At 38.0% G+C, this 18,069-nt stretch overlaps 1 protein-coding gene across 1 annotated transcript in view; it reads left to right on the forward strand.

Annotated features, from left to right (window-relative positions):
- The first annotated feature begins 406 nt into the window (after nucleotides 1–406).
- LOC127618503 (TOX high mobility group box family member 3-like) overlaps nucleotides 407–18,069 on the forward strand; it is a 73,252-nt gene continuing 55,589 nt past the window's right edge. Inside the window, exon 1 of the mRNA XM_052090996.1 lies at nucleotides 407–1,089. Within this exon, the coding sequence (XP_051946956.1) occupies nucleotides 991–1,089 (99 nt within the window). The 5' untranslated portion in view covers nucleotides 407–990. The remainder of the gene's footprint in view (nucleotides 1,090–18,069) is intronic.

The following is an 18,069-nucleotide window of genomic DNA, read 5'->3' on the forward strand; positions in this document are numbered from 1 at the left end:
CAGCCCCTGGTGGGCACATCGGGGAAGGCTTGCCACGTTTGACAACAACTACAGTTGTGTTTCTTTCTTTGCAACTACCCCACATACACGTGCTAATACTAACCTTTTTCCATAACACATAGCTAACCCATGAATATATCATAGGAAGAGCTGAGGAGGAAATGGCCAACTCACATGCAAATACTTTCCCTGGATATTCTGTACAAACAGAAAAGAGTCCCTTTGCAATCTACTGAACTGGGCTATATGTTTTGAAATCTGTAATGCATAACTCTGCATGAATTTTCTATCGGAGTGTGATAGGGGAGTGGCGATGGGTGCTCGGGGAGTGGTCGTAATGAGCCCCTCACCCCCTCTTCTTCCACACTCCTGCCATCACTGCTTCATGTTGGCTGAAGTAAACAGAAGACCATTGGCTGTCCAGAGTCCCTCAAACCTGCGTTGTGATGAATATGTAAACACCACTTCCCAAGTTTCTGTCACGGACTAACGGTGCCACAGGAGAGTATTATCCATGTGTGTGGAGAGGTTAATTTGGATCAATTAGCCAAGCTTCGAAAGGCGAATGTGATCTCCAACTGATCAGCATTGCTTCATTTGAAACGCAAAGTATGGATTGATGGAGGCGTCTATGAAACACTAAGCAACGGGACAATCATTTTGTTTAAATTCAGCGACTTTGTGTTTCTTTAAGTGTGTATTCTTCAGCTGTGTGCAGAGTTGCTGTTTGCCGGTGTCTCGCGTGTCTTTCTTTGTGCTACTCTTCTCCAAGCATGCTTGAACCAAGTGGCGCACGAGCAGTTTGAACATCGCCAAACCTTCCTCAACATCCCCAAACTATGGCCAGCGATCACAGTTTATAGAAGAGGATTACTAAAACTCCCGACATCACATTTTTTACCTGTTCTCTGTTACCACTGAGCTGCATTAAACCCAGCGTTTAAGCGAGCGAAAATTGCGCCCTTTTCATAGAGCAACGCGAGAGGAAACATGGATGTATTTTATCCGTCAGTCGGAGGGAATTCTCTTCCTGGGGATCCACAGAACCTGGATTTTTCCCACTGCCTGGGATACTACAACTACAACAAGGTGAGAGACGCTGTTTGAACCCCTCAGCTTGTGCCTCCAAACTAAAGGCGCAAAGTTGATTTGCTGTTTTGTTTTCGAGAACATCATAAATGTCGATCAGTGTAGTATTTCCTGCGGCCACACACTTGTTTTCATCGTGTTTACGTAACAAATGGAAACTTTGGAGAAGCTTAATTAATTGCTAATGATGTTTCCAGTGCTTTTTCTTTTTAAAGTACCAACATCATCCAGAGCAGGTGGAAGAGCGACTGCCTCCAGACTCTTCAGTTTCAGAGTCCTCTGTTATTTCTCGAAAAGCAGTCAGTGGAAAACATTATTATAGAGAGTTCGAATACAAGATTCAAGCACACTCTTTCTTCTATCACTTGACAACTTTCTCGGTACCCCTTTTCATTCAAGTCGTATTTGTTAACATTAGTTGAGTACATTAGTTAAAGAACCAACAATGAACAATACCAGCTCAGCATTTTAAATCTTGGTTAATGCAACATTTTTATATATACTAATACATTTTTAAATTAAAAGTCGTCTGTGTAAACCATAGCTAATGCATTATGTACTAACAGTGAACACATTCATATATATATATATATATATATATATATATATATATATATATATATATATATATATATATATATACACATTAAACTAACCAAGATTAATAAATACTGTAAAAATGTATATTCATTGCTTGTTTATGATACCTAAAGCATTAACTAATGGTAACAAAAAGAACCTTATTGTAAAGAGTTATCACTTTTTCTATTATATGCCGTTCTGTTAATAGTTAAAGAACTGTAGTTTCTACCAAAGCTCCAAATATAGTAGGTCAGACTTATATGCAGAGGTATACATGCTTTCAAATCAACTGTTAAACAGACTTTTAGACAAAGGGCTTTCAGTGTTACAGGACAATGAGTGAATTGTGCTGCTTTACAGATTCTGCTTGATATGACAGGAATGTTTTTATGTGGTCCTGAGGGAACGTGTGATTTCAGGGTTTTAGCAATTTCTGTAAATGCTGTTGTTCATCAATTCACAAAACTATAAAATTATATACCAGAATGTCTTAAACTGGCAAACCTTTGGTGTATAAATGGAGCACGACATTATGAAAACTTTGTTTACACAGCTCTATACTGAACTATTTTGACTCTGCTAATAGTGCCAGATGAAAGCAATAGTGTAAATTTGCCTTGTTGTAGAAGTATTTTCTTCAGTCTTTATTCAATTTAACAGACACTCGCATTGTATTATATATTATTACACTGTTAGGATGTATTGCATGTACTGTGGGGAAAAAGCATGCTTTCGTATCTTTGGATAGATAACTTTAGTTTTCAAACTAGACTAGAGTCTGGTGACTGTTCTAAATGGTAGGGCTGGGCGATATGGCAAACAATATTATCACAATATTTATTTTCATATCGTTCGATAACTAAATTTATCACAGTATACAGTTCAAACCTTTAATGGGAAAGGATATGCATTCCACATGTTTGTTAGAATAAATGTAAACACAACTTGTAGATTTAAACTGCACAGGGTAACAGGCACATCTTTTAATTTGAAGTTCAAGAAGTATACTTGGGTTAGGATATAATCCTACAGAATTTGTTTGACCTCTTTTAAAATACATTTTGCCAATTTCATTGTCTTTAATTGATCTTTGACTCCACTGAAAGACTTTCTTGTGATGCTCTACACTCCAGCTTAGTAGGTGGCAGTCATGCACCATAAGCCGAATTGCCAACCACCAATAAACATCTCCAGAAGAATAAACACTTTCTTCTGAAGAAGAAACACTGTGTCAAAAATTTGCGGACATGACAGTGCTATGGATCATGAAAAAAGTTTTAAAAAACATAAACAAACAGCAATGGTGTTTTTGTCGGAGTTGCTGTCGTGTTCAGTCGATAGCTGTATTGCATTGTCAGTGCTTTCTTGTTCGGTACAGAATTATATCATATTAGCCAGATAGCCAGCTAGAACTTCTTAACCAGCTGATTTAATGACTGTGATTCAGTTAGTTATTTGTGTGTATAACTCAAGACATACACTTGATCTGATTGTCTATGTAGAACATAGGCTGTTTATAGGAAATTTCACAATAGCTTATCTATACATTATCAAGGAATCTTGATAAATATTGATATTGTTTTATCGTCCAGACCTACTACATGGTATCTATATCAGCTGCATACACAATAGTTTCACCATCGATCAACCTAAATAATCTGTATGAAAAGTTTTTAAACACCAACTCAAGCCTGTACACTACTTCCAGGAATAATACAGTAAAGTACAGAAATAATAATGTCACTCTGCAACCCTGACACAGAACTTATAATGTACTCATACTGCATGGCACTAGAACCATAAGTCATTTATTTACTACAGCATTGGCATAACTGGCAGCATGCTGTTTTTGGAGACTGGCAAATGGGCTCAGGTTGGGTTTGAGACAGAGCAAAATCCACCAAAAATCTTTGATGGTGGAGTGGAAGTTTCAGTTTGGTTGACGTAAAAAAAAAAAGGTGTTTTCCTACGGAAGGGGCATGTTTTCTTTTTGATGAGGCATGAAACAAACAGGGTGTGTGAATACTTACAATAAAAGCTTGTTTGATCCATCTTATTATAAAAAGCATTTCAGAATGTAGGAAATGTAGTGAACAAGAGTATTATTTAAGATGGTCAAAAGATATACTACTTTGTTGTTGACACAAAGTAATGTTTTGGTTTTTATTGTTTTCTTTCAAAAAGCTCATGGTGCCTCAAGACAGTCATCCCACACTAGACTTTTGTTCTTGTGTTGCTTCTGCAAATGTCTTGGTAGTGGAGCCATTCCAGTTTTCAAGTTCACATCAAAATGGCATTGCTTTCAGCCATTTGTATGTCTACAGCAGAAGCAAAATTACTGACAAAAACTTAATTAGGTACTGTAAACAAATGTTACAAAGACAGAAACTGCAAAAACTATAAGATAAGAAGAAATTGGTAAAAGAGAGAAAGGAAAAGGAGCGTGAGATGCAGAACAGTTCCAAAATGTTGAAAATTAACCATTTGCTTTGGTGAGAAAGTGATTTGCAGACAGCCAAAAACTAGGAATTTAAAACCAATCACTTCTAGGGCAATAACAAAATACAGACAAATCCATGCTTGGGGCTTTAAGTTCTTGAACTGAACATTGGGATAGCAAGTTAAAGGGCTGTACCCTTGAGGCAGCTATCTTGATTTGTGTCTGCAGCCTCAGTGTATGCGGTGGATTCTAAGTAACGAAGGTGGTTTGTGCTGGAGCATTGGGTTTATGAAGGAAACACATGTGGTAGTGGTCAGTGAAATCTGCTAGAAAAGTGTTCCTTATGGTTTAAATAACCCAATGTTATTGTCAAATAAAACGTGACTACTTTTCTATGTTTTCTATTTAGTGGCATTTTGAATGGCACATTTAAATGTAAGCTGTTTGTTAAATCTGTTTCTGTTCTAGATTTGGTTGACTTTTGGTCTGCATTGAACAGCACTGAAATATCAAAAGACAGATCAGTCACACCAAACTAAACTCTTGTGCTCACTTTTTAAGTACTTAGTTTGTGGTAGTTTTTACATAATGTCAGGTAGGACTAATTTGCATCCTATGTGAATTGTTGTTTTTACTCCAATCCCTTTGCAGATGTGTATTAAAAGGAGCCTTTTTATTATGCAAAGGTGGTAAATTTGACTGAAAACATTTGAGGCTGTTGCAAAGGAGATAGTAGAATAATGATTACATGGATAATGAGACTGCACATTTTGGCAGGGAATGTTTATCTAGTCCAACTTTCGTTTGGTGGTCGTCAGCATTCCTAAACCTATTTTCTCTCTCTCTCTCTCTCTCTCTGATGAAAAGCATCATTCACTTATGCAATGAGATGATTGAATCTCTTTGTCCTGTTGTCTTGTAACTGTTTGTGTGCTTATGCATTTTTAAGTTTACATAAACGTATCACTTTTGAATGGCTGCAACTTTCACACACACTAGGTCTTTTATTATTTAGCAGTAAAATGTACACTATGTATGTTGACACAAACAAAACAAAACTATACAAGACTAATATAGCCATCACTGAGGATTTTTCATTAAACAAACTCCCTGCAGGAAATGACAAGTTGTGTGGGTTTACTCAAATTGTGCATAGAATAAATCCGAGGTTTTGACATACTAAGTAATTACAATTTCAAATAAAAATTTGACTTGAAATCAGGTTAAAGAACAGCAATGATTGTTATAAAAATCTGGCTCAAATAAAAATTCATTATTTAAAAAAAAAAAAAAAATATTGAGAAAGATGTCAATATTTTATTCCAACATGAGTATTGATCAGAATTCTGTGCATTTTTTCCCTGTCGAAAAAAGGAAGATTAAATATATCATACTGTGTATTTATATCAGAGTGAAAGCAAAGTGTGTATGGTTTGAGAAGGGGGAAGAAGTCTAGTTCCATGCACTTCTTTTGTAGGGTTTGAGGCTGTTATGACAAGAATGAACTGATGGTAGGCCAACTCGAGGGGGGGGGGGGGGTAATTTTCAGTGAAATATTGCTTTAGTCACTTTTACTTAAACAATGTTTCTTGTGTTATGATTTGATTAATACTCTTTTATAAAGACAGAAACTTTTCCCATATGAAAGGAAATCACTTTTACACAAATACTTTTAGGGGGCTGGCACTGATCTGATTTTACAGCATGGACTATACAGTATATTCAATATGTGAATTAAGTAGATGCAGTCTCAGACATTGGATTGTATGGAGTTCATCTAAAGGATGTTCTGCTGAGACAACGGTCTGATTGAAGAGCCTGTAGGATGGTCCTACGCTGGAGACAAAATCATGAGGAAATGAGGTGACAGTAACTGGAAATTTCTAATTACAATGGAGATTCATTCACTTGTAAGCACCTATACAGTAGACTCTCCCTCCTTCTGTATATAGCTTTTCAATTGATACCTAGTGTTGATCCATATAGCTAGGGTTAAATTATGCCCCTAACACATTCTTACATTCAGATCTGTGTACAATGTACACAGCAGATGTCATTACACATATACAGGAAGCAGGATACTCCCTTATTCGTGAGATTGAATTGCTGTAACCAAGTGGAGATGTGTATTTGTAGGAAATCTTGTGTCAGATTCTTTATAAATGGATTCTATTTGGCTGTGAAAAATATTTGTCAAAGCTTGATGAGCATCAGCAATAAGAGAAGAAAGACTGTTAAAAGATAAAATTCCCATCATGTCCCCAATCACAATATTTGATGGAAAGATAGTATTGATAGCTGAAGAAAATAACAATGGTTAGCTGATATGTGAACACTGATGATACAGTTTCATATGCCTATTTTATATTCACACAACACATCATTTTGAGCACAGGAGCACATGTAAGTGTTCAGTGAAATGCTTTTCAGTTCCACTGTCAATCATTGCCAGGAATACTGATGTGTTTATTGAAAGTGGAAGGCTTTCATCAGTATATGATATCACCACTGTTATGTCCTAAAATGGCAAACAGATGCAAAGTTGTTAATTGGACTTGTGGTGTACGTGGCAGGGTACATGTAATCTGCTACTGAACGTTCAGGTCTTGTGCTGACACACTCAACAAAATGATGCACCAATCACATTGTGTTCCCTTCATTTGTGTTGTTGCAGAAGTACTGACCTCTCTCATGTGTGCTTCAAAATGACACAAGTAACTTATTGTGGATAAAGATAATATAATGATAATTTGTACCACAACCTCTGATTGGCACATCCATTCCCTACCATGATGCGGCATATTTGCGTAACCGCGGTTGAGCGAATACTCAACAATTTGTACCTGGTGACACATTTCTACTGGTATATTGATTTAACCAGTATACCTCCCACCCCTACATCCAATTCCAAACAATTCCAGTGTAACAAATACAGTGCAGATGAACACAATCACACCTCCTATGTGAATGGCCCCTAATGCACTTGAGTCCTCCACAGCTAACCATGTCCAATGCCCATCTCAGATACATCAGTGACAGTGATCAATCGAAGAAAGGTAACCATGCCAGTACAAGCTTGATGCTCAAGATCTCTTTTTCAAGAACCTCTATCAGCAGCACTCTTTAATAGTCACTGTGATTGATTTAGAAGCTGGCTGATATGATGCTCTATGGCTGGGAAAATATGCAAATTTGTAGCTGACACCATTAGCCAGGCCAGATAATGCTCTATAAATCACATCTTTAATCCTCTACATGCTGCTTCCTGTAAATGCTCTTCATCTCATTTCCTCCTATATTACCTGCATGCCTTATCTGGGTCCTAAATGTTGATTTCTTATATAAGTGATCTTGATGAAATAAATATCTGTTTTTATGTGTTTGTTTTATCACTAGAGACATATGTGAATATTTTATGAAATACAGTAAAATAATAAATACAATTTGGGGTGATGTAATCCCATGCAGAGAGCCACACCTCTTTGTGTTTGTGTGTATTTTGATTTGGAAAGAGAGAATGTAAGAAAAAGAAAAGAATCATTGATCCCAAGCTGTTGAAAACTGTCATCAAATCTTCCCCTAAGATTGTGCTGAACAAAGGTTTAAGGGCTCCTCTTCAAGACAGGAATGTGCCCCATGCTAAGGGCACAGTGCCTCTGACAACACATTGTGGCAGTCCGCTATGTGGAGAGGGTTTAACATGTCCTCCTTTTGTTTGGAGTTGAGCTGAAATCCTGATTCTCATCCTGTTCCAAAACACTCCTGAAATCGCATTGTTACAAAACAAAGGGTGCCAATCTGGAATGCTGATCAGTAGAAAGATATTCCAGTTATGGCAACAGATTCTGATAAGAGTGGAGGTAAAATTTCCATACATTGTTTTCGTTTGATGAGTTCACAGCTGTCTGTCATTGTGCTGTTATTAAACGTCTTTTTCATGTTGAGCAAAGAAAGTTTTATGAAGTAGTTTTGCTACAATTTGTAGCTTCTTTCTACTTAAGTTAAATTATTACATAGAATATTTTCTTCACATATCCTGTAATATTAATATAGGCTGACTGTAAAGTTTGATGTTGTGAATTGCATGTATATACAATTCTAAACTGTAAAATAAACAATTTGGACAAAATTTTTATTGCAATTATATATATATATATATATAAAAAAAAAAAAAACATTTAAATGGCGATTTAAACTGCCATATGATTAATAAAATTAATTATAAATACCTAGCAAGTGTTTTATTTTAAATGGGCAAACATGCTCTACTGCCAATAAAAATACTGTTCAAAAATGGTATTCACACTTGCGTCTGCTTAAAAAGAACCAGACCAAAAAAACAAAATACTGTGAAATATTTTTCACTTTATTTTTTGGAACACAATAATAAGTTTTATTAGGTTAAGAGATTATTACGGAAATGTATTTTTTGTATTATAACAACAATAATAATAATAATAATTTTTATAAAGCAGTACCATATTTATGTAATAATTTCTTAATAATTTTCTTAATTTCTTATATATATTTTTTTTTTATCCTCTTTTTTTCCCAATTTAGAATGCCCAGTTCCCACTATTTAGTAGGTCTGCATGGTGGCGTTACTCACCTCAATCCGGGTGGCAGAGGACAAGTCTCAGTTGTCCGCAAATTATCACGTGGCTCGTTGTGCATGAGACTACGGAGACTCCGCATGTGGAGGCTCATGCTACTCTCCGTGATCTGCAGACAACTTACCACGTGCCCCATTGAGAGCGAGAACCACTAATCGTGACCATGAGAAGGTTACCCCATGTAACTCTACCCTCCCTAGCAACCAGGCCAAATTGGTTGCTTAGCAGATCTGGCTGGGTTCAATCTCGCGACTCCAGGGGTGGTAATCAGCGTCAACACTCGCTGAGCTACCATGCCCTAATGTAATAATTTCTTAACTGGCATGTGGCATTGCTTTGTGGTCCGGATAAACCCATAAGCCTTTATTTTGGTGGAAGCTTTTATTCTGGCGGAACACTGAATGAAGGCATTTGTTTGTGGTTGAGTTATGGTGGTGTAGTGGTCTAAGCACATAACTGGTAATCTGGTAATCAGAAAGACACTGGTTCGAGCCCCACAGCCACCACCATTGTGTCCTTGAGCAAGGCACTTAACTCCAGGTTGCGCCAGGGGGATTGTCCCTGTAATAATTGCACTGTAAGTCGCTTTGGATAAAAGCGTCTGCCAAATGCATAAATGTAAATGTAGTTATCAATGGCAGAGAAATGCTCTCATACACTCTTCTGTCCCCAAAAATGTTACTTTAGGATTGGATAGGAACTTTTAGCGGCCATGCGTATTTGGACAATGCAAATATGCAATCAGTGAATCTAGAGTGCTATAACTATAATGCGTGCAGTTCTTTAACTCTTTATATAACGCATGCAGCCTCATGCGTACAGAGAACAGAGCTGCACACATATAGGAAGCATAGCGAGCAGCAGGTGCAGAATATTTATTTAACTAAATCACAGCCCTTGCGGTTTGATAATCGCACTACGTCGTATTGTGATTTCGATTTTATTTTGATTCATCGTTCAGCATAAGAAAACATGTCAGAATTTATTTTGTATTGTCTATAGCTCGTCAAGTACAGTTTTTCTGAGATTATAATTGGACCAATGGCTGCTCTTATTTCCTTTGAACTTTTGTACATTATTAAAGCTAAAAAGGAAGTTGAGGAAACATAATATTTAAAGAACAGTCTGGAAAGTGTATCTTCATGGCCCTCCACAGCGTATTTTAGACTCTCAAAGCTCTCAAAAGCTTTGTCCTGTTTCTCTCAAGTTATCGACCTCTCAGGCTTATTGAGGGATATTTTCAGTGACCTAAAAACAGCTTTTGCTCTGAATCATGCTGTTTTCAAAGATGGCACTCCTATATGTGACTCAATAGGTGTGCAGCACAATGAACATTTTCTTTCTTTATGGTAAAAGCAGCCATTTTTGGAAAGTTGCGCTGAGACTACTACTGTATCTATCATACTAAAAATGTCAAAATCTAATTCTTGTGGCTCAGTATAAACTAAAACGTTAAAGAAAAAATGTTTGGCTCTTGTTGCTTCTTATTGAATGATAACATTCGTTTTAGCTGCTGCATTGTGACTTGTTGTTCCAACATCTATTAATTAACATAGGCTCTGTTATGTAGGCTAAAGTAGTCTGTTACATTAAGTACAAGAGAGGGCATAATCATCAATATAATGCATAATATATTGTCATTATGTTATGACTTGCTGGTCAATTCAATGAAACAATGCTCAGAACGTGTGCCTCTGTTCTAACTTCAGCTTACCGTAATAAGCTTAGTAAGTGTGCATCACTGTTTCTGAACCGTGTCTGCAAACCTTTGGTTTCTGTGATGCCATAATCATCACATGTTTAAAACGCTGTGTTAAGTTGAAAATAGTTTTGAAGACCCTGCATTCTGTTACATTCAGATGTGCTCCATCTAGATGTTTGAAAGAAAGATTTAGCCTTGTGTGTGTGTGTGTGTGTGTGTGTGTGTGTGTGTGTGTGTGTGTGTGTGCGCTTCTCCAGAGTGTAGAGCGCAGTAGAAGCCCCGGACAGAAAGTCACACTGCACTCTGTTGGAATTTGTTGCTGTGATGATTCATGCTTCCTCCCATTCAATTTGAAATTTGAAATTTCAATCTGGGAAAACTACAATGGAACGCCACTTTATGTTGGACTTGCAACTCGTGTGGAATCTTCAGCTTTGATTGTGTTGAGATGCAGGTGTGTCATGCAAACATGTCGGCATAGAGGGAGATTTACTGTGAATGATACAAATTTTATTAAATAATAAATTTCTACATGACATGACAATAAAACCTGTTTAGCAAACGAGTGCGGAGACAGATGTTAAAAACACAGTGGATCAAACCTTCTTTTGATTATCGCAAACCTATTGAACTGCAGCATAATTTATCAGTTTGGTTGCTATGAGACGTCTCTTTTGACAATCAAGGTACCACTGTGTGGCAGGGCGGAGGGCGGGGCCGGGTCGTGATCCTACACACCCGGTCCCGTATTAGGCTAATTAAGCATCCGTGAGGGATAAAGGTCGACTGCAGAGGATCGTGCGGGAGAGTTCGTTTACGGACATGTCCGTCATGTGTGTGTTTGTCTTTTAAGTTTGTCATTAAAACTATTATTTATATTGTCAAGCCGGTTCTCACCTCCTCCTTTTCCATTGATCCCTTTACACACTGAAATTAACAATGTTATCAATCTTAAAATTAAAAATCAGGCCCCTCTTTGATGTGTAGTGTATAGTTGTCAGGTAGTTGTCACTGAATCTCAAATTCAGTGGAAAGTCATGTCAAGCATTTTCATTTTCGATCATCGCTTTCTTGATCGATCATTGCTGTCACTTCCGAGTACTCGGGTACTCAGGTACTTGAGTACTTGTGCCCATCCCTTAAAGAAAGAGGGTGGATCTCATTAACTGAAGAATGAGATTTCTGATACTGTGAAATCATACTGCTGTGCATCTGGAAGTCCTTTGTCAGATTGCTGGGTGTTGCGCTACACATACCCACAATGCTTTGTGGCTTCAGGTTGTCCTGCATGAACTGACAAAGACAGCAGGTGTGCAAATACTAGTAAGGCTTACTGAGCAAAGAATTCAGATAGTGGGGGTAAACAAAAGACTCATTTGAATGAGCAAACAGAACACATATTGAAACGACTTGTAGGAATAACAACATACATAAGAGTGAGTGAAGTCAAGGCTATTTACAAAGCAAAATACATTTTTTTTTAACTTTCTTTCTTTTTTGGTTTCTTTTTTGTCTTGCTTTCTGTCCTTCCTTCATTCCTCATCTTTATATTCTGTTGGATTTTCAAACCAGGAATGTGATAGTTTGCAGCTGGAGACAGTGGTATGGAAATTAGGGAACAATGTATGTTTGCCAATAGCTTATAAAGTTCATTGGTTACTGATACAATGGATTACTCCCTCCCCCACACTCACACAGGGTAGCTGGGTAACTTTAATATTTATACTTAAGTTCTTATGAAGAATAAGGAACTCAAATTGAAAAGACACCATCTCTCTCACGTTCTTTCTTTCTCTCTGGATTTTAATTGGATTCTTTTATAGGACTGATAAGAAAAAAGACCCTTTGTTTTGCATGGGAATGTAACTCTCTGTAATTTATGTTAAATAAAACGTTAGATCTCTTCGTACACTTTGGCTCTGCAATACAGGAGTATGCTCACTTAATCTGCATTCCTGCTCTATCTTTCTTTTTCTCTTTTTTATCTTGGCCATCTCTTTACTTCTTTTTGAGTGGATTTCCATCATCTTATGTTTACTTCAGCCACCACAGTGGTTACCCTTTCACTTCAGCACTTTACAAGAATGTGATTTGTAACAGGTTGATTCTGTGATTTTCATGTGGACTTTTTAATTCCCAGTTACTTTGTCTATGTAGGGGCCCTACCGTTGTCTCCCCTGTCTTAGGTGGCACAGGAACATAGTTTTGTTCAGTAGGGGCGGCACTTTTCTTAAACGGTTCTGATTTCCAAAGGCTGGCAGCTTGTGCTGGCATGCCGACTAGTTGAATTAAACAGAACAACCCAAGGCGATTACTCATTTTACTTGCATGTGGAATGATGCTATGTCACAGACAGAGCAGAGAGAAGAAGACCTCTCACACATTTGCTCTTCCTCTCTGATTCACCAACCGTGAAATTGTTATCATGCCCGTGACAGCGTATTTTCTCTTGCAATAAAAATGACACAAATCTGCTCTGTACCGAGTAGCTTTTGTTCTCATTAAGATGGGGCAATGGACATTCATTCATGCCACTTGTATTGTAAAGACATGTTGTCTGTTTGATGCTAGACAAAGACAAACCTCTGCCTGAGAGAAGAATGAAGAAAAAATAAGAAAAGTATAGAGCGAATGAGAAGAAAGTGTGAAGCTGCATTTGTTTTTTCATAGCTACCAACCACATGGTTTTCCTCACTGCTGAGCCAGCTGCTGATATTTATTTCCTATGCATATTAAAACTGGAGAGTGGATGCTTTGTAGACGGTTTCCAAAAATTGTACTGTGATTGCTCCATTGCTGATGGGTCTTTTATAAGCCTCAGAGGAATCCTTGAGAGAAACACCAGTCTGCACTCGCTGCTAAAGTGTGATTGAATGTTGTATTTAGCCTCTAATAAAGTTCTATTGGAGACTTCAGCAGCTGGCTCCCATCTGGAGTTTGTGGAGAGAGTATTAATGTGTGTGTGTGTGTGTGTGTGTGCATTTGTGTTTCAGTGGTGTGAAGGGCTGCTATATTTTGAAAATTGACTACCTCCTGACTTATAAGGTTATAAATATAACCAGAGGAATGTGTTATGGTTAATGAGTTAGGCTATGTGCAAGAGATTGTTGTTAGAAGAGTAGGTCCACAGAATCTGGTTTGCTACAGGAGGACCTTCATAATATCTTAGACATGGTGTTTGGTTTCATCTAATTTACAACTGTCTTTTTCAACATAAATTAAGATGCACAAGAGATAATTTTTATTGTTTCAAAGTTTTATAAAAATGTTGATGGGGAAAACTGATAAACCAGATATTGTTTTTCATGGTTTATGAATGTGTTTTTTTCTAGCATGGGATTCAGTCATGAAAATGATTTCTGTTTTAAACAGAAACTGTTGTGCTTTCTGTTGTATAGTTGTTTTTCTCACATCTTGGAAACACCTTCACTTAAATAACCTTTAAATGCTTCTGGAGTGAAGAGTAGAGTTTTCACCAGTATGTAACTCATTACTGATGAGCACCTTGATTACTTTATTATGGCTTATCTACTGTTATACAAGTTTTACTCCTACCTTTTCATCCCTTCTTCTGTACCTGAGGTATATAGAAACCCTTTTCGCCAAACCCACATCTCCATTAACTGCTAAAAGGGAGCAGTATAATACTGTATTATAATGAGTTGTTATGTGAGTCAAATGGTTAGACAAGAAGAATTTAAAGTGAACCACTAATGAAGTGTAAAAATAGTCAAATGAATAGTACTATGCTGAGTGATTGGAAAAAAAACGTATTTATAAAATCAAAAAGTAGTTTGTCTGTTTGATTTGAAAGTATTTTCAGCTTGATGGTTTGCAGTTTTGTTGTGACTTTAGAAAGCATTTCACTTTAATTTCACATCCCCCCCCCCAAACTGCCACATATAAAAATTACATAGCATGAGGACAAAATGAATTGCAGTCAAAGGTTATATGTGTAATTTTTGGTATAATATTGAAAAGCTTTTCGTTGCTTCCAAGGGTGTTTTTGTGACAAAAGGTGTAGCGCATCAAAAACGTTTACCGATATAGTTGATGGAAATACAAATTATCGCAAAAATTTCACAAGTGTCGACATAATATTTTACGTTTAACTCTAGTGCATAAACTTTATGCAGATACTTCAGATGTTGTGAAAAACTGGTTTGGAAACACTTTTTGTCAAGAAAATTGACATTAACACAAAAACATAGTGTCACATGACAGAATTTACCCCAATTGTTAGCCTGTTAATCATGATGACAAGTTATACATCCTTGAAAGCCAATTTATTTTATGTGAAGCTTTGCTCGCACTATTATGGATTGGTCTTAATAGTGCATAGATCTGATGCTACAAACACATCTGCATCATGACACTTCCAGGTGTGCCAACACAAATAACTTGTGTCATGCACCTGTCATCGACAAGTGCACATAGAACAAATGAATGGCAATGTGGCGTGGGGGGCGTGGTCATGTGTCGGTCTGCGAGAGAGAGAGAGAGAGAGAGAGAGAGAGAGAGAGAGTGGTAAGGCTCGTCACCTGGTTCACAATGATCTTTAACACCTGTCTCTCGTTATAGTGATGGCGGAGGGAGATTTAAGAGCCACACAACAGCATCAGAGTCAGAGAGAGACCCGAGAATACAGCAGCCAGAGTGTGCTACTTTATATATTTGTGTTTACGTTTATTTATAACGACAGTTAAATGATCCTTTCCTTGTTTTGTAGATGAAAATTCGGCTTAATGACTCAGAATGTTCTACACTTTTTTTAAGACCATAAACTATCAGAACTATTTGTCCAATACTGAGCTCACTTTCAGAAAACTAGCTTTTGAAAATGTTAAAACTTCTAAATCTAACCCTCTTTACACATTTGCTGATCTTCTTCAGAAAATATTAATTGCATTATGATGCTGAAATTAATTTTAATTCAGTTTGTTAAAAGTTGCTGGACAGATATGCGGGATATAATGCAGTTTTGATGGCAATGCTTTAGATGAGATGATTGTTCAAAATAGCCTATTAAATATCAGGAATGTATTATATATGTAAAGCCTGAATTTACACCACATCAATTATTCATTAAAGGGTAACTAAACCCTAAACCAACTTTTTTTAGTTAATGATATGTAAGCATGGGGCTTTATTAGTACTGGTCATTGATTCAAGTAATGTTTTTGACATTTGTGTATAAAGTGTTTTAATTCTACAATATATGGTGTAAAAACGTCTGAGTGCTGCCCTCTTCAGGTTGAACGGTGGGTACTGCAGTTGAATTTTCCTATTGGCTGTTGCGGTACTTCGTGACGTAAGCAGGTTCCAGCTCACCACGGCAGATTCATGTACATGTCGTATTGCGACCGTGTGAGGAATAATAATAACATAGAGTCTGACAGCAGCTGTCAATTAATCCGTCACTATGAGTCTCAGGTGCCCCCCCGCTCAGCCCCGCACTCGGTTCGTTCCCTCTATCCCCGCCGGGGTCTGCCCACTTTTCCAGCACTTTTCTAGTTGCTGGACAGGTGCCCCCCCCGCTCAGCCCCGCACTCGGTTCGTTCCCTCTATCCCCGCCGGGGTCTGCCCACTTTTCCAGCACTTTTCTAGTGGGTGGAGTCAGACTCTGAGCAGGTGTTTAGTTACCCTTTAATAGCTGTGCACCCAGCATATACACATCAATGGATGGTCCTTATACTAAGATCAAAAGTTTCCCCCACTACTGCGTGCTGGTTGCCAGCTTGAACAGAGCCATGACGATTCGCTTTCGGGTCAGAACTGGTCATCACATCACCATTTGAATGAAAACAAGCAGAATTCAGCAAAAACATTACAAAACAGCACGAAAGTGGATGGAAACTAGGTTAATGATGTGTTTGGGGCATACCTACAGGTTTAACCGACCAATGTCAGACAAGTGAAGTGTTTGACACATCCTCTTTAGCCAATGCTCATTCCAATGTTCAGTGCATTTTAAACAGTATGTGTGACAGTCTGCCCACTTTTCATATGAATATATAGTCTATCCACTTGTGCACTTCTGCAGGGATCACCAGATGTTGCTGCAGTGTTAGTGTAACAGTAGTCAGCTGGTAGGTAGCTGTGCAGTGTGTAAACCTCACTCCCCTGGCCTCAAGAGGTGCATTAGCGACTGACACTAGAGGCTGTAGCCTTTAGCCTCCTTGTTAGTGCACCCACCTCCCATGCCAGAGACGCCAGTTCGAATTCTGCTCAGAGTGGGTTAAGAAGGAAAGGTTACATTAGCATCTGCTCATTTGGCCTGCTGGACAGTATGCTTTAGAGTATTACACTCTGTTTAGCCCCTTTTCCTCAATAGTATAATGTTTTAGGATCATTACCCCTCTTACTCACTGTGATAAACCTTGCATGAGAGCATTCATCTCCCTTTGCTTTCCTAAGCCAAATGTCAATGCTCTATAGGTCTAAATCTCTACAGCTCTGTTTACAGAGGGGCTTAATCCACTTCTCAGCCTCACTGAGTGCGTAAAAGAAGCTTATGATCGCTACTAGTTATAGGCAGCAGGGTGGAGTCTGCGCTGAAACACTGATACTGTTTGACATCCAGTGTCTGTAAATTAACTTTGCTGAACGGACATTTTGTTCTGTGGCACACATTCTCTTAGCGTTGAGAGAGAGAGAGTGAATTGTAATCAGTGTAATCTTTGTTGGATGAGCATATAAACAATGTCCCTTCAGTATAGTAACATTCTATGAAAATGACAGGCTGTGCTCACATAAGGATCTGATTTAGCTGTATAGGTTTTCACTGGCGGTCTCTGCCTTGGCATGTGAGACCTCTATGTTTAACATCTTTGTTCTCAATCTGGTACTACTGCTGAAGTCCTGTAGAATACTAGAATACTATCTATTTATATACAGTTCCTCAAAAGGATTCCTAAGCTATCTTCTCTTTATACGAGAGAGAGAGAGAGAGAGAGAGAGAGAGAGAGAGAGAGAGAGAGAGAGAGAATATGTCTGGCCCATGTCTAACTGGGGCTAAAGGGCTGCAGAGGAGAGCTGTGATATTTAAAGTAATTCACAAGCTCATGTGTTCAAACATTAGTGGGATGCAGTTGGACAGCCACAAGGTTGAGTGCTAATTACAGCATTTAAAGCCTATCAGTTCCATGTGATTGCTGCTTGTGCTGGCTAAACGGCCTTTATTTGGTATGCTGTGGAAGTTGCCCTTCACAGCGAAGGGTCCATGGTAGCAAATTATTTTCATCTTAATTGCATGTAGGTGGAGACATGAAATAATGGGGCATATTTGTGTTCAATCTGCTGTGTTTTCATTACATTGTGGAGGAAAACATTGTTAGCGGGAGTTAATTAACAAATATGAGTAATTGCTCTAGGCTCATATTTATCACTAGTGTGTTCGCAACTGGCAGGCCTGAAGCCCTAACGACAAAGTGCTACATAAATCAAAGTGCTTTTCTTTGCCAAAGCAGAACCCTTGGGAGGTACCTTAGAGCTTAATTAGAATCTAGAAGGATTTTGTTTTAAGTGCAAGGTGAGCGAGCTCTTGAATAACAATGATAAATTAGGCCCCAGAGCATCGCCTGTACGTTTTGGAACACGTGCAACGTTATATCCTATTTCTATATAATTCAGAAAGTGTGATG

The sequence above is a fragment of the Xyrauchen texanus genome, chromosome 2 (genome assembly GCF_025860055.1).
Source record: "Xyrauchen texanus isolate HMW12.3.18 chromosome 2, RBS_HiC_50CHRs, whole genome shotgun sequence".
NCBI classification, from domain to species: Eukaryota; Metazoa; Chordata; class Actinopteri; order Cypriniformes; family Catostomidae; genus Xyrauchen; species Xyrauchen texanus.